Source organism: Sebastes umbrosus, chromosome 10 (assembly GCF_015220745.1).
Source record: "Sebastes umbrosus isolate fSebUmb1 chromosome 10, fSebUmb1.pri, whole genome shotgun sequence".
Taxonomy (NCBI): Eukaryota; Metazoa; Chordata; class Actinopteri; order Perciformes; family Sebastidae; genus Sebastes; species Sebastes umbrosus.
In genome coordinates this window covers 11586466-11610944 of record NC_051278.1, presented here as the reverse complement: position 1 = coordinate 11610944, position 24479 = coordinate 11586466, and the positions used below count along the sequence as shown (strand labels likewise).

At 41.3% G+C, this 24479-nt stretch overlaps 1 protein-coding gene across 1 annotated transcript in view; it reads left to right on the top strand.

The window, feature by feature from the left end:
- dntt (deoxynucleotidyltransferase, terminal) overlaps positions 1-24479 on the top strand; it is an 86806-nt gene that overhangs the window by 18388 nt on the left and 43939 nt on the right. Inside the window, exons 4-7 of the mRNA XM_037781412.1 lie at positions 7216-7386; positions 10897-10968; positions 11182-11305; positions 14077-14209. Of these exons, the coding sequence (XP_037637340.1) occupies positions 7216-7386; positions 10897-10968; positions 11182-11305; positions 14077-14209 (500 nt within the window). The remainder of the gene's footprint in view (positions 1-7215; positions 7387-10896; positions 10969-11181; positions 11306-14076; positions 14210-24479) is intronic.

The window sequence follows — 24479 nt, the reverse complement described above, 5'->3', positions numbered from 1 at the left end:
ACAGGTGTTTTCAGTTATTCTGGCTGATTAGACCTCTGCTCAGGTTGAAGGTAGGTGGAGCTATGATGAGAATTCATGAGGTCACGAATCTTCATCAAACAATAAGAATGATAAAGGTGCAACTAAGCTAATAGGAGTCATTACAGTCTATACGCGTCAGCACAGTCCTGAGAAGAGGTCTAGTTAGCCAGATTGACTGAAAACACCTTTGTTGTGTGTTCAGAGGCTTTAAACCTGCAATAGGTAGAATTTTTTGGCCACCTGGGGGCAGCGCATTAAGCGGTAAACACCTCTTCCTCTTCTCCTCGCTTTCACAGCCCCCATTTTTGCGAAGTTCTCACAAAAGAGGTGAGCTTACCTGAGGTCTATTTGTTGTGCTAAGGCTCAAACTGATTGGTGTTCAATTAGTGTGTAAGTGTTTCATGTGTGTGTGTGTGTGGGGGTTGCCAATTTCAGGTATATTTTGCATTTTGAAAAGAAGTGTTTTCCCAATAATTGCAAGAGATTTCATTATTGAAAGTGTGTGTGTCTAAAGTAAGAAACGAGGTTTAGTATTTTGCAAGAAGTGTGGTGCAGAATTGCAAACAAAGTCGAGGCAGAAAATGTGTTCGTAGTTTTGGTGCCTTTGTTTAAAGGGACTGTTTGTAACTTCTTACACGTAGAAATTGGGTCGGTGTCACCATGCATGCTCGCGTGTGGCTACGCTGTTCCAACACAAACTACACGGAAGCACCAAAACCGCAAAGTTATATCTAGTGAAGCCCGTCTTGCAAAACAGTGTCAACTCTTCCTGCTCCAGCCCCCCAACCGCGGCCAGAAGACACAGGGGAGACCGTAGCTTTGGTCTCCCTGGCTGGAGTCGATGCTGCTCTGCTCCTCTGAATGCCTGCCTTCACTCACACACCGCGCTCGTTCTCACTCGCTCCACCTCTCACATGCATGCATGTACACTACACTGCAGAAGACAGGAGTCTGAAGCAGGACAACACTAGGATCAGCATTGATTCATGGAGAGACCTTCGTCTGGTCAGCTAACATTACTGCCATGCAGGTGAAATATAGGGTGATATTGTGGTTTTAGCTGACGTGTGTCGCCTTACTGTTTGGAGCGATGCTCATTCATGTCTATGTAGAGCGAGCACAAGAGCGAGCGGAACAGGGCGTTGACTTTCGTTGACTTAATGGCCACAGGTGTCGCTGTTAACAAGCAATTTCTGATTCTTACATAGAGTCCCTTTAAGGCATGGTTACAAAAGTTGAAATTTTGCCGTTTTTGTCAAAGCATTCACTTTTAGTGTGTAAGCAATCACAAAAATTATAATAGTGAGGTGCCAGGAACCCCAAACCAGTAAAAAACAACTTCATCAACAACATCTAGACAAACTGCTTGGATCCTGAACACTAAACACTTGCATAACACAAGCTTGCCCCATCACCTATCCAATTACAAGCTTGCTTCTCTTATTTGTCGCCTGCTGTGAAGAGAGCCCAGCTGTGTGTGGGTTGTGTGTGTGTTTGTGTTTGTGTGTGCGTTGTGTGTGTGTTTGCTGGGACGTAACGGGTCACTCCCTTTCCATGTGCTGTAGTAAACGGGTCAGTGCGTCTCCTGGGTGAGCTGGACTAAAGTCTGCTGCTCACTGACCTGAGGCTGCATGTCTGCACAGGACTGCGGGTGGTGCAGTGACCTCAGCTTGTGGCTTGGCTAGGGGAGAGGAAACGTAGGCATGAATACGTCTGAGTCTGCCCAGAGCTCTGGTCACGCCAGGCCGCATCAATTCCAGGTCCTGGGTTTAGAATTCCTCATCTTTAGCCCCTGTAGAGGCTTTCTGTATTCATCCTTTAGGCACTGTGCCCCGGCAGACTGGTTTTATAGGCTGTATTGTATTTCACTGATATCTATTATTATCTTCTTCTTAAACATAACTGATTCATGCATTACATAAAGGGCAGAGTAGCAGCATGCTAGAGTTAGTATAATATATAATGCTGACCCAAATGCCATGCATGATTACCGATTAATTTCTAAGCCCCTTGTGCTATCTAAGGTTTTAGAGAAGATACTTCACACTCAGTTGCCCGTGTTCTTAAAGCTTCACTAAGCAATATTCTGTTACTAATGTTGAACCAAATGAATCCCCGTAGTATGAAAGGGTTGGTTGTAGTGTGGATCCCAATGATAAACAAACATTGTCTATTTTTGTCCGCATAGCGACAACAGGACATCAGCAGCACCTGCAGACCTCTTCCGGTGTCTACACTGTTCAGCTGTAGCACTACACGGTTCTCAGGAGCATTTTGACACACAGCCTAATACGCCGTCTTGTATTTGCTTGTGTAAGTGCTGAAAAAAACAATACAGTTACAGCTTTGAAGATGCTGTGGTCAGTGAAGGCTGCTTTGAATTGGTTAGTATCTATTTCCTAAGATAGACATCAGATAGACGCCTGAGAAATGTGACAAAAGAAAAACCACAGTTGTAAAGAAAAAGAAAAAAAGATGGCTGAATTCCATTTAGCTGCTACAGTTTCAGGTTTGTGGTATTGTGCAAAAATCGATACAGCATACAGTAGTATCGCGATATTTTGCGTGGCAATATTGTATCGATACACGGACGTCAAGTATTGATCTTTTATTATATTAACTATTAAGTCTTTCAGAGGTTGTAGTGAGCTCAGTCTTAAAGCTCAAGTGAAGATACTGGCATCACAAAACCAGAATACCTAAGGAATCATGTTATGTCATGTTAGCTTGTCGGGAAGAACGATAAATAACTCCTAAAAGTTGTGCTAAATTGAGGTGAGGAAAAACTGGCATTTCCCTTTTTCAAAGGGGTCCCTTGACCTCTGACCTCAAGATATGTGAATGAAAACTCTGAGATGAACTGAGTGGAAACTGTATCTTATTAGATAAAACAGATGTTGACAAACATCTTTTGAAAAAAAAGGTAAGAAATCTATATATCATAGCATATCTTATCGCAATACTCAGCATATCTCAAAATGTTTCAATTCGCAATAAGGCTGTATCGTGACTTAAGCATCGTGATAATATTGTATTATGGGGCCTCTGATGACTCCTACCCCTAGAACGGAGTCTGCCCTTTCCCTATATGACAAGTCAAAATGTCTGCTTTGAAGAAGGACTGTACAATACCTGACCAGCCTGAAAAGGTGGTCAGATTAGGTAAACATTAGAACAAAGAGACGCGTCTAATTTCTCAGAAGTTGGTGGATCAAACCAGAAATACAAGGCAAGAGACTACTACTAAGCATCACGTGTACTCCAGTGAGCTACCTCTGGCTCTCAAAAGGGAAGCCAATGCAGAAGTGCCTTAAACTTGCATTCTTTCTAATAGCCAGCAGGGGGCGACTCCTCTGGTTGCAAAAAGAAGTCTGATTGTATAGAAGTCTATGAGAAAATGACACTGCGCTAGGCAACAATTTTATAGAAAAATATACTTGTCCTGTCAACATAAATCACAAATTGCAGCTAGAAAAATGTGTCTTCTTACCTGTGATTTTTTAGATTTGCCCTGTTTGCCCCAGGAAAACTGTGGTGTCAGGCTTGAACAGAATCTTCTCCGACTAGAGAGAGTGATGAATTGAAACATAAGACTGAAGTACAAATTATCTGCCAAACAGGAGTGAGAAGCACTCCATCTACAGAAAAAAGAAGTCAGCACTGTTTTTTTTGCCTATTTCATCCCTTTGCTGTCATTTGGTGCGATGGCTTTTTTACATGAAATAGTTTCTGTTTAAAACCAGCATGTAGCTTCCCAAATACAACTTTATTGTTGTTAATAATGAAGGCTTTTTGCAGTTACATTTTGGTTTTTGTTACTATATATCATTTTTACTATATATATATATTTATAGTGACTGAATTGTTCTTCGTAGCCGGCTCTAGGGATGGCAATGTTGGCCTGGTCGGTTAACCGCTTTGGTCAAGAGCAGTGGGCTACCTCCGGGTCTGAAAAGTGAAGCCAAAGTGGAAGTGCCTTAAACTTGCATTCTTTCTAACAGCCAGCAGGGGGCGACTCCTCTGGTTGCAAAAAGAAGTCTGATTGTATAGAAGTCTATGAGAAAATGAGCCTACTTCTCACTTGATTTATTACCTCAGTAAACATTGTAATCATGAGTTTATGGTCTCAATCGCTAGTTTCAAGTCTTCTTCAACACAGCATGATGTTCATTTAGTAAATTATGGTCCCATTTAGAGTCAAATAGACCATAAAGCAGGGGATGCTTTAGGGTGGGGCTACCTTGTGATTGACAGGTCGCTACCACGGCGTTGTCCGGTCTGGGAGTTGTCCGTGTTTTCGTCTCAGAACTTTAACCCTTTCACAGTGTGTTTTCAGTTCATAAAAGTTAATGTAAACATTTTGGTCGCATAAAAAATTCTTATCCAGCATTCGGTTGTACTTAGCTCCACCCTCTTGTGTCACTTCTGGTTGCAAAAAAAACAAGATGGCGAAGGCCAAAATGCCGCACTCGAGGCTTCAAAACGGCAGTCAACAAACCAATGGGTGACATCACGGTGTCTACGTCCATTTATTATATACAGTCTATGTGTTGTCATAATTTTATATATGAATCAGCTTTACAAATTGTTTAACTCATTGTGTATCATTATTGTTATATAGAAATGGACTATTCCACTGAAGAATGTATAAAGAAGGTAGAGGATTTTTGTCGACTACAACTGGTTTTCTAAGAAGAAGACAAATAATAAGATAGCAGTTTCCTCTTTGAAACTAATAATAAAATTTGTGGGTTGGAAAATAATTTCTGTAGGAGGCGTACAGTGTAATAACACACACCACATTAAAACCACATAACAAGATAGCACACCAACAATTTGAAAAAAAAACAAATACATTGCAATTATCTCATGTCCCTCGAGTAACGCAGCACATAACACAACATGCTTTGGGCTTTTGGCAAGAAGAATACCCCGAGGATTTTCATGAAGCAACACATTAGCATTTCCTGTTATGTGCTTCTATAAATGAGTGAAATGTGATAATTGCATCAAGTCACTTATCCGTGAAATTTTAGACTTTTTTGAGTAGTTAGAGTGAACGTTCACATACTGTACTGTAGTTTTCTGACAATTTACTGTTAATGTCTTTTTTAAGACTGGTGGCTGAATAGAAAGAACATAACTGGGACTTTATTTCAGAGATTTCCACCTTCTTGCTTCAATAAAAACTAGCTTCATTTCTTAAGGAAAGTGCTACCTATTAGAAATAATGGGAGTTCTCATATTACTACAGGCGCAAAGCCCACCTGCAGCTCTTTATTCCACACGGCACCAACCTGCTCCATTCTCAGACACATTCAGACAGCAGTCTCAATTCAAGCGTTTTGTCGCAGCCCACATAAGAATATTACCTTTTTGGCTAATGAATGGCTGTACTGACGATCCAACCCTCATGTGGTGACATGTTTTCCTCCACTTGGTTCCGCAACGGTAGCTCATCACCTCAGCAGCAGCACAAATGTTCAGCTGCACGCCAATATCACAAAGTGTGACGGTGAAGTGTTTTCTCTCACTTCATTCTCTTGAAGTGCAATAACTGATTAGGGTTTGGTGAAGATAGTGGCACCATGGGGCCTTTTTACAAAGCCCTTTATGTTTTCACTCATAACTCCTGAACTATGAGGTGGAGGAGCTACATTTCTTTCTCCTGGAATCTTTGGTCAAACCCATACATCTGTACATACGATATAGGCCACACTCATGTCCACCTACACAGATTTTCTGCCGGTCGCTCATCCGATCAGTCCACCACTTTGGTCCAGACTGAAATATCTCATACCGGATGGATTGCTTTAACATTTTATACAGACATTTGTTACATACTTGAGGTTATCTACCACCAACAGACTGGGAATGAAACTATCCCTGGACTTTTTGACTCACCCACCTTCATTAAACCCTCAAGAAAAATGGCCTACATTGTGCTGAATCCTAGAAGTCCCATAGTATATCCTAAGTATTCTCCAACATTCAGCACTATTAGAACTATTTTTAATTTGATTCCGATTCACATAATATATTATTATTTAACTGATTTCTTGGCCACTTTGGTACAGCGGGAACAAGCCATACAACATTGAAATATCACCTTATTAAGTTGAAAAATGTATACAAACTACAAACTTTTTTGGCGAACAGCTGCCTCTTCACACATCCAGCAGACACAGAGCAACACCGCTCTTTTTCACAGCAGACATTTTGACATTTGGGAGAAACCACAGGTGTAGATAATACAGTTAATGATGCCTGAGTGCTTTCGCGCATGCTGGCTCACTGTCACACTTTCACGGCTTACTTTGACACACTTGAACGATTTATGTTATTGTCTTCCATAAAAAGGGCCTATTATTAATTCAGAGTCATGTTTCTCCTCGCCCGACACATGTAAGTCTAATATTCACTCTCCCTTATAGCTTGTGTTAGTCTCAGTTTGTGTCCACCAACTTCTTAAAGAAATATCCGTCTCTTTAGCTGCTAAATGCTCCATTGTTTTCACCAGCTAACTGCTTACTTTGTGTGTCTTTCGTTTGGTGCTGGACTGGATCAGAGCCTGGTTGTGGGGCACTGTAGGGTCATGTGTTGGTTTGTCACTACAAGTAACCCCTCTCACCTATAGTAGTCATTTGATCCATTATTAATATGAAAGTTTGCAGACTTTGTTCTCTCTTGTAGATCCATTCATTCCATGATCCCGACTGCGTCCTTTTTGAGTGTTTGAACATGTTGCCTTTGTAAAGGGAGAGCCCATGGCCGGCCCCCTGGGGAGACTGTTGCGAACAAGTGGAAAATGACAGGTTCCTTTCTGGTGTTCGCCAGCCTCTAATGTCTCTGTCCGGTCATCCAGAAGAAAAAACAACATGTAGCACGTCCCTCTGTAAAGTGACGGTGACAGGGACACGGAGAGGAGTGATAAAGAGGGGGGGAGGAAGGAACTGGAGGGAGTTCCCTTCCCTGTCTGGGTTCCTGCTCGGGTCAGTGCATCTCACATGTGAATGCACACCTTACACATCGGTGCTGGGTCTCGCTTTCTTTCTTTCCTGGGCTTTCATTGTCTTTCCTTTATTTACATGTTTCAAAGAATTGGTGATTCATGCAATAAGCCCGCCTTATCCATCTTATCTTCTCTCCTAAAATATTCCTCCTTCACGTGTCCTTGCCCACCTCTCCCTGTAGGATGCTTTTGAAGTGCTAGCGGAGAGCTATGAATTCAACGAGGTCGAGGGTCCATGCCTGGCCTTCAGGAGAGCTGCGTCTGTGCTGAAGAGTCTGCCCTGGGCGGTGCGGTGCCTCGGGGAAACTCAGGACCTGCCTTGCCTGGGGAAACACAGTAAGGAGGTCATGGAGGTAAGGCCCAGAGTCCAGCTGACAGCCAATCCATTTGTATTATGTGTTGAGACTCACATGAAACAACTGTTGTTTATTTGGGCAGCCATACTAGTTTGATTTTCTGACTGAAAGCATAAGCTGACTTTAAATTTCCAAACAAGGAGAGTTTTCAAATCATTCTCTGTGTGCAAACGATAAATAATGCAATGTTTACTGTGATGGATTACCTCTCTCACTGCGCACCTCTCAGGTCTCTTGAACTTGATTTTCATACTGTTGTCAAATGATCTAAATTCAGTGGCTGCCTTGAAGGGAGAAAGTCAATCCTTTAGACACTTTGGGAAATGCATTAGAAAATAGTCAGCAGTAATGCTAAGTATAAAGTATTTGTAGCAAATTTTGCACACAGGTTTTGATGTCGGTGGGTGTCTCAATTTGGTTTATGTCACCTCAGTTAAAGATATCATGTGTTTGGGTTTTCAATGTTTTGCTCCTTCCCAAAGGTTGCTACAGTGAAGAGTCACAGTAAAAATGTGTCTAAACATCAAAACATCCATAGAAAGATATTCAACTTCAGTATGTTCTAAATCACAAGTGTGACGAAAAAATGGCATGAAAATGTAAAATACTCGCCTGCGAATATTATATATGTGTTGGGCTTTTATTGTGAAAGGTAAGAATGGAAGGAGTGGATCTGGTCTGCGCAGCCTTTGTCAAGGTTGAAAGAAGTAATAAACTTTGCCGTCCTGGTTCAGACAACGGAGCCTCCTTGTTGTTGTTTTATAAATATAGGCGCATCTCAACTGGTTGCGCAAAATGTGATTGGCTGACGCCTTTATGAGCGGTGTGAAAGCTCAGAAAATCGGCCTTGTCTGTAAAAACAATTGTCGCTTTTTTGCCGCGTAATATTCATGTTCTGTGTGAAAGTACTCATTACAAAAACAACAGTTTGAAAAAGTATTTTAACATGCAAATTAATCACATGAAAAGACCCAACAATTAATTGGCCCTACTAACAAGTTCTGTCTGTCTGGCCAAAGCCTGATATGTCTTCTTTCTCTGTGCCATAGAGCTCCATTGTCGTCCATAAAAAAACACATCAATGAGTCACATTGTTGCTCTGGATGACTTGTTCCTTGAAAACGATGAACACAGACACTGTAGAGCCAATGAAACACACACACTGTCCTGCTGATGTAAATACTTAATAATACACCAAATGTAGAATAATCTTCCACTGGAAATAGTACCTAACAAATGCACTATTTACTGCATGAAACTATGCATTGTTTACTTGTTTTTAAAGATTTACGGCCATATTCAGAACTAGTGGGGTTGGGGTTGAGTGCCACAGACAGAAGTCAGGTATAGTAGTAAGAGACGATTTTGGTCTTTACATGGGATTTGTTTTCAATAAGAAAAATATACAGAACACCAGCCTTATCTCCTTCAGGGCCTTCAGCTATGTTGGGGAGAAAGAATGGATGTTTGGAGCAAACTGATGCTGAAGTTTGATACTTTTTTTTTTTACCCTGAGAGGAAATTTAGAGCCAGAGGACTATAGAATAGACATAAGACACAAAATACATAAAACATATATTAAAAATATGTAAAACAAATGCTAAAATCCACCACGCAGTCTCACAATGTACACCACATCCAGGCCATTAACATTCATCCCAATCAACAGCAGTTAAAACATCATCATCATCATTACCAAACATTTTAATACGACTCATTATCAGCTGACTTATCATGAAGATTTCACATTTTGATGTTATGAGAGATAAATAGATAAAAGCTGCTGTCCTCTGTGTGGGAGCAAGATCCAAACTTTTCTTCGCTTCATGGAGTATTTTATACTTTTTTGGTATATTCCTTCAAATTTTGTGCAGATTGTTTTAGTGCGCTGTCAATAAGAATGTAGCTTTCTTCTTTTAACAATACCAATCTGCTCCAATACATGTATACTTTCAGGTGACACCAGAGTGGAATTCATCTTGCAGAACGCATTCGCTGTGAGTTATTGAAGGCTAAAAAAAATACAATCTTTCAACAAGATATCAAAAATAGTTTTGAAATTTCAAGTCCTAGACAGACACGGTAACAAAACACACTTGAGCGCACACACTGACAGGCATCACACCGATTTATCTCAGCTTTTGGGGGAGAAAAAAAGTCTTATTGGGTCACTTGGCAATCATCCCCTCACCTACAGTCGTGCTCAGGGCAGAAATCACGGCGAGTTGTCAGGGAAAGTGTCGAGAAATGTTTGCTCGGAGAGAACGGCGGGTCCCTGTAGGAGAACAAGGTGCAGCTCCGCAGTCCAACTCTCTGACACATTACACCTAACAGACACACGGCAGGTCTCAGAGCAAGTTTCAAAATCTGTCAAATCTGTCAGCGCCGAGGCAGATTCATTAAACAAAATAACATAAATGTCCCGGGAGACTAAATTAGAGCGGCTGTGAATGACCTCTCCCTGTTGTTGTTCTTACATGATTCAGACGTTCACCCAGCGGTGAGGTTTCTTCCGCTAGGTTGTCTCTTTGAACAGATCGCGGCTCAAAACAAGAAAATGACATGACACGAAAAACAAAGTGAAACCAAAGAGAGTAAAAACAAAACGCTTGATGTGCCTGTGAACATCGGAGTGACACTCTTGTCAGCAGCGGCTGAACCGCTCGCTGAACATTCAAAGTGGGAAAAAAAGATATAAACCTACTGACATGAAAGTCTGGGAGCACTGAGGCAGAGTTGGGGATGAATAGTCAGTATGTGTTTTCTGTGTGTGTGAGAGACGTCGTGCATGTGGAGAAGTGTGTCCTCCCCAGAGCAGGGAGTGTGTTGAAGCATTATCCCTGCGTTTGAGGGATGGCCTTAGCTCGAGGGTTGAAAAGCAGAGGTGGACGGCTGGATGCATCGTTGAGCAGCGAAGGCTGCTTTAAACGGCGCTGTACTCAGCGTGGATCTCAGGTTCACTGGTTCATTGATACTAGATGTCATCCCTTCATGCACAAGCTTAACATGCATACTTCTTGTAAAACACAAATATACAGGCAACAACTTTTTACAATTTCCCCAATGCACGATGGCATGATGATATTAACCACATAACTGCTGCCTCATTTTATGTCTTCACATAAATGGAGACAGTTAAAATGTGACCAGCAAATTAGCCGTGCTCTGCTGAGAGCGGCAGACAATTAAACGCAGAACAAAAGTTGTTTCGGAGCAAACAATAGAAGCAGGGGGAAAACATTACCGTGGGCTTTTTATGAACGCCATAAAACCGGTATTAATCCCAGGTTTCACAACAACAAAGTCGTTATTTCTTGAAAAGAAATGGAAATGAGGACACGAGGAGCACCTGATTTAAGTGGAAACTGTTTTCAAATGAGCGGCAATTTAAGGCCATTTGTTAATTGCTGAAGGAACAGAAACCGGGGGGTTGGGGGGGGGGGGGAACATGCCGATGCTGACACCTAAGAGCATGTTTCTAATATCATCTACTTTTACATTTTGCAGGACGTCCTTCAATGCGGCCGTTCGTTTGAAGTCGAGAATATCCTCTCCGATGAAAGGTATCAAACACTTAAGGTCAGTAGACGAAAAACAACTCCAACGTTCGCTTGCTTTCTCCATTTTGGTGCTTCGAAATTGCTGCGAAAATATGATTTGCATATGCTATCTCTTAAGGACATAGAGCTGCTCTTCAAAACTTTGAATGCTACCCCCCCCCCCTACCCTGAGAAGAGCCTGTCATTTCAGAGCATGTCTTCTTGATTACGTCCTTACCTCGTTTCCTGCCAGCTGTTCACAAGTGTGTTTGGGGTTGGACCTAAGACGGCGGAGAAGTGGTACCGCGGAGGGCTGCGCTCATTCAGCGACGTTCTGGCAGACCGCAGCGTTCAACTAAACCGGATGCAACAAAGTGGTACGTCAACTCTCTGCCACTCCACAAATTATAGACTGAAAATTACAACTCGAGTTTGCTTCCAAGAGACGGGGGGGGCCTGCATGTCATTTTGAATTTTTTTGGTCCCATAGGAGGCTCCTTATGTGAGGCGCTAGCTGTAATGTGTTTTTTTCTAAAGTGAGATGAGATGTGACCAGCAGGGAGTTTACAGTGAAAACACAATGGAAAAGGCAGCAGGGGGATTTTTAATAAAAATCAATGAACAGTGACTGTGAAGGGGAACGCTTGCTGTAGAATTCCCATGAGCTCTCATCAATCAGCCGGGCAGAGAGGGCCAACAAAGCAGAGACCGTGAGAGGTCGCTGACTTCCAGTGGGAGAGCTATGATGTGTTTCAGCTAGAGCTTTTTGTAAAAGGAAGGTTTTGGTTCATACGTCTGCGGGGAATCATTGCTTTTGTAATATTATTGTTCAGTTTAATCACAGATTGATTTTGGATGAAGGTGTTTGGACAGTTTCCAGAGCTGCAGTAAATTAATTTGGTGCTGGTAGAACATGTTTGTCTACAGTCACGCTAGCAGCTCTGTGAGGCTGAAATACTCATTGTGAAGAAAACCAAACTGTTGACGGTTATCGGTTGGTCCGCCACTTTGATCCAGACTTAAATATCTCAACAACTATTAGATGAATTGTCATTAAATTTGTACAAACATTCAGGGTCCCCAGAGGGTGGAACCTACTGACTTTGATGATCCCCTGACTTTTCCTGTAGCGCCACCATGAGATCGAAATATGTGTTTTTCAGTGAAATATCTGTCTATCGGATTGATTGCCATGAATTTTGGTACATTCTTGTCCCCCTCAGGATGAATTGTAATGGTTTTGGTGATACCTAAACTTCATCAGGTCAAAATTTAAATTTGTCTATTACTTTGGACAAATCGAGTGCTGCAGGAATGAGTCCTAAAACCCGGAAATGAATTAGCATTTTAGCACCTTCGGTTCCCTCGTCTTAAAGTCGGTTCGTTTTTTGAATGGGTTTTTAGTTAAATGCCTGAAATAATGTCTGTGTTTAACACAAGCTGAAAAGATTTTTAAAGTTTTGTTCTACGACATAAAATACGTCAGTGTCTTAAAAAAGGTGGTTGCTAACAAGTGACTAAATGGGACTACTAAACATCATCACGCTGACTCGTCCGCCTTTAGCTTAGTGTTGGTGACGTGAAGTCATGCGACCGTGGTGGCGTTTGTTTACAGCCTAACGTTAGCTTTTTACTTCTGCCGATTACATTCACACTTCAAAAATCATAGAAGTGGTGTTCATTTGTGGAGATTATCTTGCTGAACAAAACGTGCAATTATCATAAACGTTTGTTTGCCACAGAGCATATCTTCTGCAATAATCCCAAAAAACAAACACGATGGGAACATTTTTGTCGAGGGAACCAGGGCGATACTAACTTCCTGGTTAGCCTAAAAAAATACGTCATCCCTGCTGCACAATATACCTGCAAAACTATCCCATCAGCCTCAGCTGCAAACATTTGCTAAGGCTGATGAGAATGTCTTTAGTTTTGAAGGTATTTGGTCATAAACCAAAGTGTTAGACTACTTCAAATCACGACCTAGATGGAATTTGGGGGGATTGCCAAAGTTCACAGTCTGTAAATGTCTACACTGAACTGCATCCATCCAATAGTTGTTGAGACATTTCACCTCCTGGTGGTGCTAGAGGAAAGGTCAGGGGTCAGTAGGCTTAATTATCTGGAAACCGTGAATGTCTGTACAAAATCTTACAGGAATCCAATTATATAGGTGTTGAGAATTTCCAGTCTGGACCAACGTGGCTGAAAACATACAAATAATAATGATTTGGCTCAACAAAACAGGAAGAAGTTAGAATATCTTAGAACGTATCTGCAGTGATTATTCTCTGAGGTGATGCTCAAATCTGAAAGAAATTGCTGAGTGAACAAGAATACTGTAGAAGCATCCAGACATGAAGATAGCATCAGCCTCAATTGTTGTCGGTGACAGAAATCCCACGGAGCATTTAATGTACGTGGTTAAATGTTTCAAAGGGAAGTACTGATATGCAGCTTTTCATTTGTCTGCTTCTTCTGCTGCTGCTTAGGATGGTGCTGGATGCCGCATTCACTGTAGCACTGCATGAGGTGGTAATTCAAAACATTATATTACACTGCTCGCAGGTTCCCATTCAGTTAGAAACTCCATGCGATGATGTATTATGCTGACAGACATCTTCATCAAACTGGTCATAATCCATCATTCGGAACACTGCAGTCTCCGCTGCGTGCAGAGAAATAATGCCAGTTTTTGACACGGGAAATGTGTTTGAACCCTGATCCCTCCGCCGTATTCTGCAAATCTTAAAAGAACAGATACATGAATTATCCCATTTATTTTATTGCAGTAGAGACAGAAATATTAATTAAGATATTGTAATGAACCGGCGGGGTGGCTCTGTGTGCTCTAAGGGAAGAAAAAGACCATTTTTATGTAGCACAGAAAAAATACAAAGTGAGATGCATGAAATCAACAAGATACCCATCCATCCATCAATCATAATTTAGATGCGTATCTACACTGGCTGTAATTCTCTTGTGTTTGCAGCAGGCGTGCACCGCTAGTCGCCTTCTATCAGCCAGCAGAACGCATCACATTTTACTTTGCTTTTAATTCACCCTGACTCTCCACTTCTCCAGAGCAAATGGCTGATGATTGATGGCTGGCTCCCAGACTAATAACCACGTGGTCTTTTCCCTGCAGGTTTTCTACATTATGGAGACATCTCCAGGGCTGTCAGTAAAGCAGAGGCCCGGTCCCTGGGGAACATTATTGACGAAGCTGTCCATGCGATCACGCCGGCCGCCGTAATAGCACTGACAGGTGGCTTTTGCAGGTACATGACTTGTCTCCTCCTCTCAGTGTGGATATGGAACAGCACTGCAGTTTTACTTCTTTTCCACTGTTGTTAAACTCATTTTTCTGATGATATTAGAAAAGTTTCAAGAGGTCTGCTCGAGTCCCCATCCTTATTACTAACTACTAGGGGTGTAACAATACGTTTTTACAACGATGCGATACGTATCACCTTCCGATACGATTCAAGCACGATATTTGACTCATCTAGAGCGATACCATACGATACGATACAATACAATTCAATGACTTGAAATTGATACATTAACCTTATTTTGCCAAAAATTTAATCAATGAATCAATAAACAGCTGGATACTGGACAGTGCAGGTCAAGATTCCTCAAAATGTTTCTTGTAAGGGAATCAGGGATAAATTAATAAACAAGTAAACAATGATTAACGGAAAATACATAAACCTTTTATTTGAAAATAATAAAAACTGCAACTTCAGGACCTGCTGCTTCAGTTCTTAAGATACAAGGCAGAGCAATATTTAACAAATAATAAAATAACTACAAGTTAAATGAACAGGAGTTTAACCTGCTGCTTCTGCACCTGCTTCATATTCTGCAAACAGCGAGCTATTTATCAAGGACCTCTCCCTTTTTGCAAAAGCCAAAATGTTTCCACAACGTTGGACCTCAATCACGGCTTGAAAATCTCTCGTTCGTCTGGCTCTCCCCTGCCCTCGACCTGCTGCATTTTGTTGTCGTCTTTCTGAGATTGGTGCTGCTGGCGCATGTCGTTGACATCATACACAGGGAGAGTGAACCGGAGTAACGTTTAACATTTTTTTTACTATTAAAAGTGCTAAAACATACATCAATATAACATTTGTCTTGCTTAAATACAATTCTTAGTATCGATACAATAGATTATTTACTTTGCAAATCGATTTTAGATCGATATATAGATCAACCCCCGTGAAGGACAAGTTGCAGAGGACCTATCGATGTAGTTGGATCGTAGAGATATAAATCGATACATCGATGTAGTAGATGAATCGTTACACCCCTATTAACTACTGTAACAGAGTGTGTGTTGTTAGAAGCATCAGAGCTGCCCGTGGTTAAATGCATCCTATAGTTGATATGAATTAATAGATCAAATGTGTTGATATGACAACACAACATGTCTTTGTTCTTGACCGTAAAAAGAGGTCATTCCAAGCACAGTATTGAATTTACATTAAGATGTTGAAATGCATTACATTGTCAATCTCAGAGTGCATGGTGAGTGCTCTTGTAAAGCCACCTACTGAGTGCAACTATTTGCTCACAGCCGGCGCCTCCCTCCGCCGCCGCCTCTTTGAGCTGCTCTTTTTTTATGTGCGGCGCTTTGTGCCTGAGTAAGCGCGGAGCACTCTGCTCCGTGGTGTTGTAAAAATCCAGCCATAACCAGTGGCGTGTGCGGTAAATAATTCAAAAGCAGTCTGGCGGTAAGGACAGGCGCTTGCATCTCAACAGGGGTGACAGGGCTGCCGCAGCTTAGCTGATGGTCTTTAATAGTGCCCGCTACAAACATTACATGTTGCCAAGGACAGTTATTTATTTTTTCTCTAAAAAGCTTATGAATGTTTCCCTTTTGTTGTATTCTAACAGATTTCAGTCTGTCAAAGTTTGGTATGAAATTACCATAGACATCACTAAAGTGAGACAAAATGAACTTCTGCTAAACAACGACCACAACAGTATATGCTAACCTTCATACTGTTTTTGCAATTACTGTACTATACAAGAAATCAGTAAAGTTGAGTGTTTTATACGAACAGGAAACGATACAACATTTAGCTGCCAGCATACTTTGCAACCCTCCTGAATTTCCCGGGACACTCCCATTTTTCATTGCCCTCTCCCGGTTTCCTCTCGGAGTCACAATTCTCCTGTGTTTCTCCCAATTTATGATTTTTTTTTTTTTCCTTTTCGTTATCTGCGGTGCCTTTAGTTGGGCTTTGCTCGACGCAGCGAAAAGCCGCAATGGCGCGGCTCAAGCAATTGGACAAAAAAGGTTGTCGCATGGTATCTGAAAGCGCCTTCAGTGAGTGAGAGAAGGAGAGAGAAATGGAGAGTACTAAGAGAAAGAAATACTCAAGCAGGTGCAAAAAATGAATGAATGAAAACTGATGAATAATAGTTTATGCCAGAGATTCATGCAAGTTCACGCCACAGGGGCGAATTATTCCGTTCTCTTTCCGGAGAATTAAAAGTAAAATTAAAAGTCGGTAAATATTTAACAAAAATACTTTTGCAGTGTATTTATTATTTTCTTATTTTCATTCTTTAAAAGTCACCAGAATGCAGGAAACTCTCAGAAACTCAGATTTTGATTTTTTATTTGAAACTTCAAATCCTTCCAGACTGGCTGCCACATGTCAAACTGTGACTACGTTTCCTTTAAACAACTCCAGATCCTCCATATCCACATGGCCTATATTCTGTATTTGACCTGTGTATAAATATTTAACAAGAAGTTGTCAGTCTACATTTTGGTTTACTGACCACCAAAAGCTGGCTTAACGTTAACCCCGGTGACTGACCACAGCACCACTGTTCCACCGTTACAGTGAAATCCACACACACAAGTGATTTCTAAAAGTAGATTTACCAGAGGGTAACATCAGCAAGCCAACTAAGAACTCACATAATATAAATAACTGTAAACCTTCAAATAAAGGCAAAAACTCCCTGTAAACTGTGGAGTTTTCACATTTCTCCTTTTTTGGATCATCTACTGGACCAGACTGTAACAGTAAAATAGCGCACAAGCTTTGAGGTTACGGAGCGTTAATAATAGTAATGTACGGTAACTATTATTACGTATATTGCTATCTGACCGTCTTAATTTTGATCTTTTATATCTACATTTCCACCGTGCACGACTACTACCTACTCTTGCAGTGTGCAGACCGCAGCATTTTCATTGCTTTACTACACTTCACCAAGGAAGGACTGAGCCTCCTGGAGCTCCTTTAGAAAAGACAGACTTTCTCCTCGGCATGACAGCTAAGAGTTAAGCGTACTGACAGGTTCTGTCGGAGAGAGTCGGCAAGCGTCATAGCAACAGCCTTGACAACAACAACAACACATTGACTGATGGACACACATACAGACAAACCAGTACTGAATTCCAAGGCATGGTGCATTGTTTATGCTTTTATATTGGGTTATGTACAGTAATAATGAGTGGGACAGGACATTATAAACATCTATGTAAGCACTGAAAACATATATAATATTAATATTATTATTTTAATTATGGTGAATACCGGGACAATTCAGTGTTTTACAGATATTTGAGGAGAGTCCCAGACAAACTTGGACATCTGGTCACCGTATTACTGTCAAGCACTGTTTGGGATACAGCTATAAAGCCAGCAAACTCACTCAGTAATGTGCATTATACAGCAATATTTACCTAAAGTTAACTTTAGCTAACGTTATAGCCGCCATAAGCTACTGGTCATACCAGACCAAGTAAGGTGGTAGCAGTAAAACCCCTGACGTGCGTTGTACTGCTTATGAATTCAACTCATTCATTCATTCTCATTCGTAAGAACAAGATGTTGTTATATCTCCTCTCAGTCTCGCTTTAACGTGGTGTATATTTAATTTGTCTCACTGGTTATAGGTCCACAACTTTCCTAAGTGAAGATGGTATCAAACAGCACAAGAAAAACTACATCCAATATCTCTAATCTTCAAAAGGATAAATGACAGCTGGAATGATATCTGATTATGTAAATAACCGCTCCTCAAGGGGATAATGTGGTAAAAGAGATGAGGAAAGTGATTAGAGCATCATGCATAGTTAACATCAAGAATGAAGGGGAGGAACAGCGTAATATTTATGGGCCAGGAGTCTGCTGCAAAGCGTAAAGGGGCCTGCGAGGGAGCTTTTATGGCTTCAAACTTGGGGAGATGAAGCACACATTTACTTCATCTCATATTTGGTGCAGGCTTGGGGAGTATTACGTGAGACCTAATTGGAATCATGCGGAGCTATAATTGAAGAACGATGACTTGTACATTATCAGTCAGTAAGTAAGTAATTTACCTTTATCTTGCTGAAAAGCAGATTCTCCAGACATGGTTTGAGCGCAGCGGGAGGCGCTATATAAGGCCTATTACACCAAAATAGTTCATATGCTCTCTAAGATGCCTGCAGCACCACTAATAACCCACTAATTCTCTCCTGTGTGACACATTTGAAAATGTTCCCTTCTAAAGTCCTGTCAAAGCTCGATTTAATTACTTATAATTTCCAGCGTGATGTAGAGCCTCTTTATTAGCTTCATCTTTCCAGCCGATAGCCCTTGTCAAAAAAGTAGCAGAACACACTGTATATCCTGCTATATACCTCTTTAAATAGATATACTCTGCTCCGGCAACTCTTTCATCTCTGGATAACATACACAAAGAAATAACTCGGCTCCTAAAAAGTTTCATGAAATAAGCGCCGTGCTCCAGTAAACTCAAGCTGTCACCCACTTCAGAGGGAAACGGCATGGCGCGGATTTGTTGATGCCACTGACATTAGCCTTATTGAAAGGACAGCTGTGGAAGGCGGGTGACAAGTCTTAAAGCGGTTTTGTTGGAGGGAGGATTAAAAATAGATTAGGGCTGGAAAATACAGCTTGTACCACCACTGCGTGTGAAAGGCTCACACCGTGTCAGCGGAGTGTGTATTTATTTCGGTGTGAAGCCGGCAAGTCCCCGCTGTGGATCTTATTTAACATCAGATTGTCTGGAATACGACTCAAAGTGACACTGATGAGTGGTGTTTGCTCTCAAATCCTCTAACAGGGACCGAGTCCCGCTGCATTGTTTCCCTCGAACAACAACCGAGATAAGTAATCCTTATCAGTTTAGTTCAGGGTGTCACGATTTTTAAAACCAACTCTATTATCAGCTAGCAGGGGAACGAGCAAAACAAGCTGTCTGATCATGAGGTATAGCCCACGCACTGCTTTTTCTTGTTTTTATGTTCCTGATTATCACCTTGTTTTTCTGTGTGAGCAACAAACATAAAGGGAGAGGTCACCCCAAAATCAAAAATGTTAGATAGTGTCCCTCTTACTTGTAGTGCTATTATTCAATCTAGACTGTTTTGGTTTGAGTTGCCGAGTGTTGGAGATATTGTCCGTAGAGATATCTGCCTTCTCTCCAATATAATGGAACTCGGCTTGTGGTGCTCAAAGTGTCAAAAAATACATTCGGAAAACTAAACAGTAATGGCTCTTTCCATAAATCATAACCCGGTTATCACACACCATTTATAGCTATACCTACGAAAAGTAATGCACTATATTTTGTATATATCCTACGTAATGAATTTGTATGTAATCCACGTAATTGTGAACCAGGGAGTATAAAGAGCGCCAAAATGTTGCATAGGTAGGAGGTTGGGATGGATAGGTGGGTCAAAAAACACCGGATTTACGCCCAGGAGACCGCTGTCTGTATCCCGTGTGAAACCAGACGTCAACGTTGATTTATTTGTCACATAACCTGCGTACTTAAGATATGCCTGTGTTATGTTAACCCAAACCACGATCTTTTCCCAAACCTAACTAAGTAGTTTTGTTGCCTAAACCTAAACAAGTTATTTCTTGTGAAGATGGAAGTTTGTTTTGAAAAAACGGCATACATGTGACGAGCAGAAATTGACACATATTTCTGGACATTCGTAGGAAAATACTCGGAAAATGAGGAATACGTTTTCGTAAGATATCAAGATAATCCACAAACCTTGTCATGTGCAGTTTCATGTAGGAACTATTTTCTTTCTACCGAACTACACCCGCCAATTGTATCACCGCGCAGAAGGAAGTGTGCATCTACTCATGGACGAGAGGCTCGTGCTTGTGACGGCCTCTCTTCTATGAGTAGATACACGCTTCCTTCTGCGTGGTGATACGGTTGGCGGGTGTAGTTCGATAGAAAGAAAATAGTTACTACATGAAACTGCTAACAACAAGGTCTGTGAATTATCTTGCGTAACCGGGTCAGGATGATTTCTGGAAGGACACATTGCTGTTGAGTTTTTCAAATGTATTTTTTTGGCGCTTTGAGTACCACAAGCCAAGTGCCACCTATATATTTGAGAGAGGGCAGACATCTCTACGGTACACTCTGCAACTCACAGCAAAACAATCTAGATTTATAAATAGAGGTCAGAGGGAAAATATGTATTTTTTGATTTTGGGGTGAACTGTCCCTTTAAGATAGCAAGCGAGAAACAAGGTGAAATGATGCATCAGTGTGCACAGACCTGTTTCTTTTCCCTGACCAGCCACTTTTGACCGCCGCTGAACTCTCCTTCCTGCAGATAAATGCATTCTGTGAAATTTCCAGCAGCAGCAACACTTCACACATCTGTATTATTTATACATGTCGCCGTGTCGTCCACACAAATTTGTAAATAACTATGTATATTTTATGGGCTTTGTGCTGGAAGAATGAATAATTTAGCATTTTCCCTCACGCAATAAAATAGTAGACCGGCTAAAATCAACTGCTGTGCTCTTTGCTGCACTTAATTTAAAGACACACTGGCGGTGTTACTGTGCACAGTGTGTTAACAGCACCATCAAAGCTAATATTTTCAGCCCAACCTTCCCAGCCATATCTCCTGCTGAGCAGGAGTGGATGCACTAATGCTAAATAAAAAACAGTGTTCTGAAGGTGCACCATTAGAGGCAGAGAAGAAGAAAAACACCCTCTTTGCTGGAGAGAATGTGCCTGATGTGCAGTCGTCTACTTTTCCGCTGACTGCGGTTGAACCAGACGAAGTATCTGCACAGACCCGACACTGCAATGTGTAACGCCGCGGTGTCTTCTCCTCAAATAAACTCCAATTCCCATGTTCCCAATGCTTCAACAAAATCAGGTTGTTTTTAAGCTCTGATTGGGAGTAAACTCAATTTATGCTGATGATCTCTCCGTCTCTCTCTCGCTTTGTTTTTTTTGCTATTCATGGCACACAGTTATGCAGTGCACTCGAGTGAGTTTTGCCAGCGCAGCAGAGGCTAACAGCGAGATTCACTTAACAACTTGAGCGCGCTGTACGAGCTGGAAGTGTTGTGGAATCTCAGCCTCGCCAATTAAGTGTTGGAAAGCTCGGAGGAAAGTTGCTCATTCAGCAGATGGAAATCTGTGATGCAGTCTCAAATAGCTGCGTCCGACCAGTCAACTCATTAAAGAAGCGTCAACTTTCCTACACAAATACCACTGAGTGTAAACACAAGCGTAAAAGCGAGCACTCCCACACCTTCTATTATTTTAGAAAGAGAATAAATTACATATAGTCACAGTGCAAATTAAACGACTGTGACTAAAGCAGCATCTGCTGAGTGAACCTGCAAGCCGGGCTCTCATTCTGTTAATGCCACCTGGGTACACGCTCTCTGCCACTAACGCTAACCATTAACATTATCGTGCCTTGTGGAGCTCTAATGGCTGTTTTCTAATACTTCTTTGCTCCCTGAATTAGCCACGGTGACCTTTCGAAGCTTTCCCACAAGCCATTCACGGCCTCCTTTAATGTTCCGCGCTCTCGCTGCCATCACACATTTGTGAGAGGCAACGAGGAGAGATCAAACACGGAGCCTCGCGGCAGCTGAGCCTTGTCTTCAGCATTATCGCCACTATTCGTTGTCATGTTGGCACTTACGTCTATATGATTTCACCTATTGTTTCTCAAACGGTTTGTGAGTGTGTGTGTGTGTGTGTGTGTCAGTGTTGGGTGATGATCAGTTTGAAAGGATGCCTGGCCTTTTAGCAGGTAGCGCCGGCGTAAGCCAAAGCTGAGGCGGCGGCCAACTTGAGCAGATCACAGCCTGGCGGGGGGAAGCCTCAACACTCGTGGATGGTGTTTGCTGTGTGTGTGTGTGTGTGTCTGTATTGTTCTCACTTCCATGACTGTCGAAAAAAACTGCAATATGAGGTTGTTTTAGCCGGTTGCTATAATCACAGGAACCCACTGTTTCTTTTCATCACTCCGTATGACTGCTTTGTGAGTCACTCTGGATGCACTGAGTGAAAAGGCAGGAAACACCCGAGACAGATGGTCAGTCCACCACACATTCACTCTCATATTTACAGTTTGGATTAGGGAAAATTAAATAAAACAGTAGAAAGATAGGGGAATTAGTACAAAGGTAAATAAATGAAGAAGCAAATTAAAACAGAAATATCAGTTTATGTCACATTTTATCTATTAATTAATGCCTACATTTATTTTTAATATTATTTTTGGTACATTTAATGGCATATATTATATCTATCTATCGAGCCATGTACTGTATTTATTTATTTATTATTTTTTTATTTTGGCAGGTTCTGTCCTTCATGGATTGAACGCTCAATACAACAACAATCTGAGATCTGCAAAAACTCTTGCGAGACTCGCTGCCCGACAACCTTAAACATTCAAGGTCTAAGCCTAACCTTAACTATTCGAGATCAATGCCTAACCTTAACAATCTTCTGAGTTTCCCCAGTTTGCAGGCTCCCTTGAGCCACTACCCTTCAGGAGCTACTACCCTTAGTTTTTAAACAGGAAGCTCCTCCCACAGACAAACCAAGTGCATAATCAATTAAGACAATGATTTAACATTTCTATGTAAAAACAACTAAATATTTTCTACATTTCTGAATCATTATTTTAATAGTCCTAAGACAGAAATATTAACAATATAGATTGTTTAGGGTACTTAAAAAGACTATTCCCTGAAACAATGAAACCCCCCGTCTGAACTCAAAATGGTACAGTCTGAGTTTCCTCTACTATAAGGCCCATTGGAAGCTCTCATTTCCTTTTTTGGCAGTTTGGACCCAAGACCAGCAGGTAATATGATGGGAGCTCATTCAACAAACAATTGGTTGATTGAAGTTGCATATAACCAATAGATTAATTGGAAGGGGATGTATTAATAACAATGTGAATGTTGTATACATACTGAAATTACATGTTAGTAGATTAGCATGCAACACCAACATGTGCTTATTATGCTAACATCAGACTCAGAGCTCTGGGCTACACAACTTAGCAGCACAACTTGGATTACAGATCCATTGTGCTGGCAGGATGCAATAAATAATAATATGAAGGGTTGAAGCTCAACGATTGCCTTGGCCTAACTGGTGTTCAACTTGAGAGGGAACAACTTCCACAGGACTCTGATGTAAAAAGAATCCACAGTTTTGTAGTATCTTCTTACTGGAGTATTCAAAGTTAAGTTCTCCTAATCAGCAAACTGTACTACAGTAAGACTACCTCAATGAACACAACAACAGGCCAGCTTAGCTATATATTTACGCCACAGTATGAGAGTGCAACAAAGAGGTAGCACAAATCAACAGTACACCGCCTCTGGAGCAGCAAACTCACAGCCTCCCAATATGATTCCGGTGGCAAATTCACACAGGGCTAAACATACTTATTTGACATTTACAATAAGATTTTCGATAACCAAATGTCATGAGTTTATATTTTACTTGGCCTCACACAATCTGACTCTGCTTTCAGTGAAGACACAACATGAATTCAAAAGAGAATAAACCAACAACCCTGATACCATAAACCCGCTTCAACCAATCCCCTGTGAGTGAAAGGGCTATTGAAATATACATACACGTACAATGAACGCTGAATAAGACATTTTTAGACGAAAAAACTGACAACTCCCAGACCGGACAACGCCGTAGTAGCGACCTGTCAATCACAAGGTAGCCACGCCCTAAAGCATCCCCTGCTTTATGGTCTATTTGACTCTAAATGGGACCATAATTTACTAAATGAACATCATGCTGTATTGAAGAAGACTTGAAACTAGCGATTGAGACCATAAACTCATGTTTACAATGTTTACTGAGGTAATAAATCAAGTGAGAAGTAGGCTCATTTTCTCATAGACTTCTATACAATCTGACTTCTTTATTTGCAACCAGAGGAGTCGCCCCCTGCTGGTTGTTAGAAAGAATGCAAGTTTAAGGCACTTCAGCATTGAATTCACTTTTCATTTTCAGATCCTTAGGTTAGACGGTTAGACATCAATCCTCTCAATTGGCATCTTCAGAAATGGAGACATCACTGTCCTGAATAACAGTGAAAACTGTGTCATGTAACTGATTCAGTGCGCTGACTCCAGACTGAAGCTTTGATATGTCTTTTGTGTACAATCTTATGCACATCCAGGGGTTCTCTGCTGAGCTTTTCATTGTATCTGTTCCTGCTTGATAATCACTTAA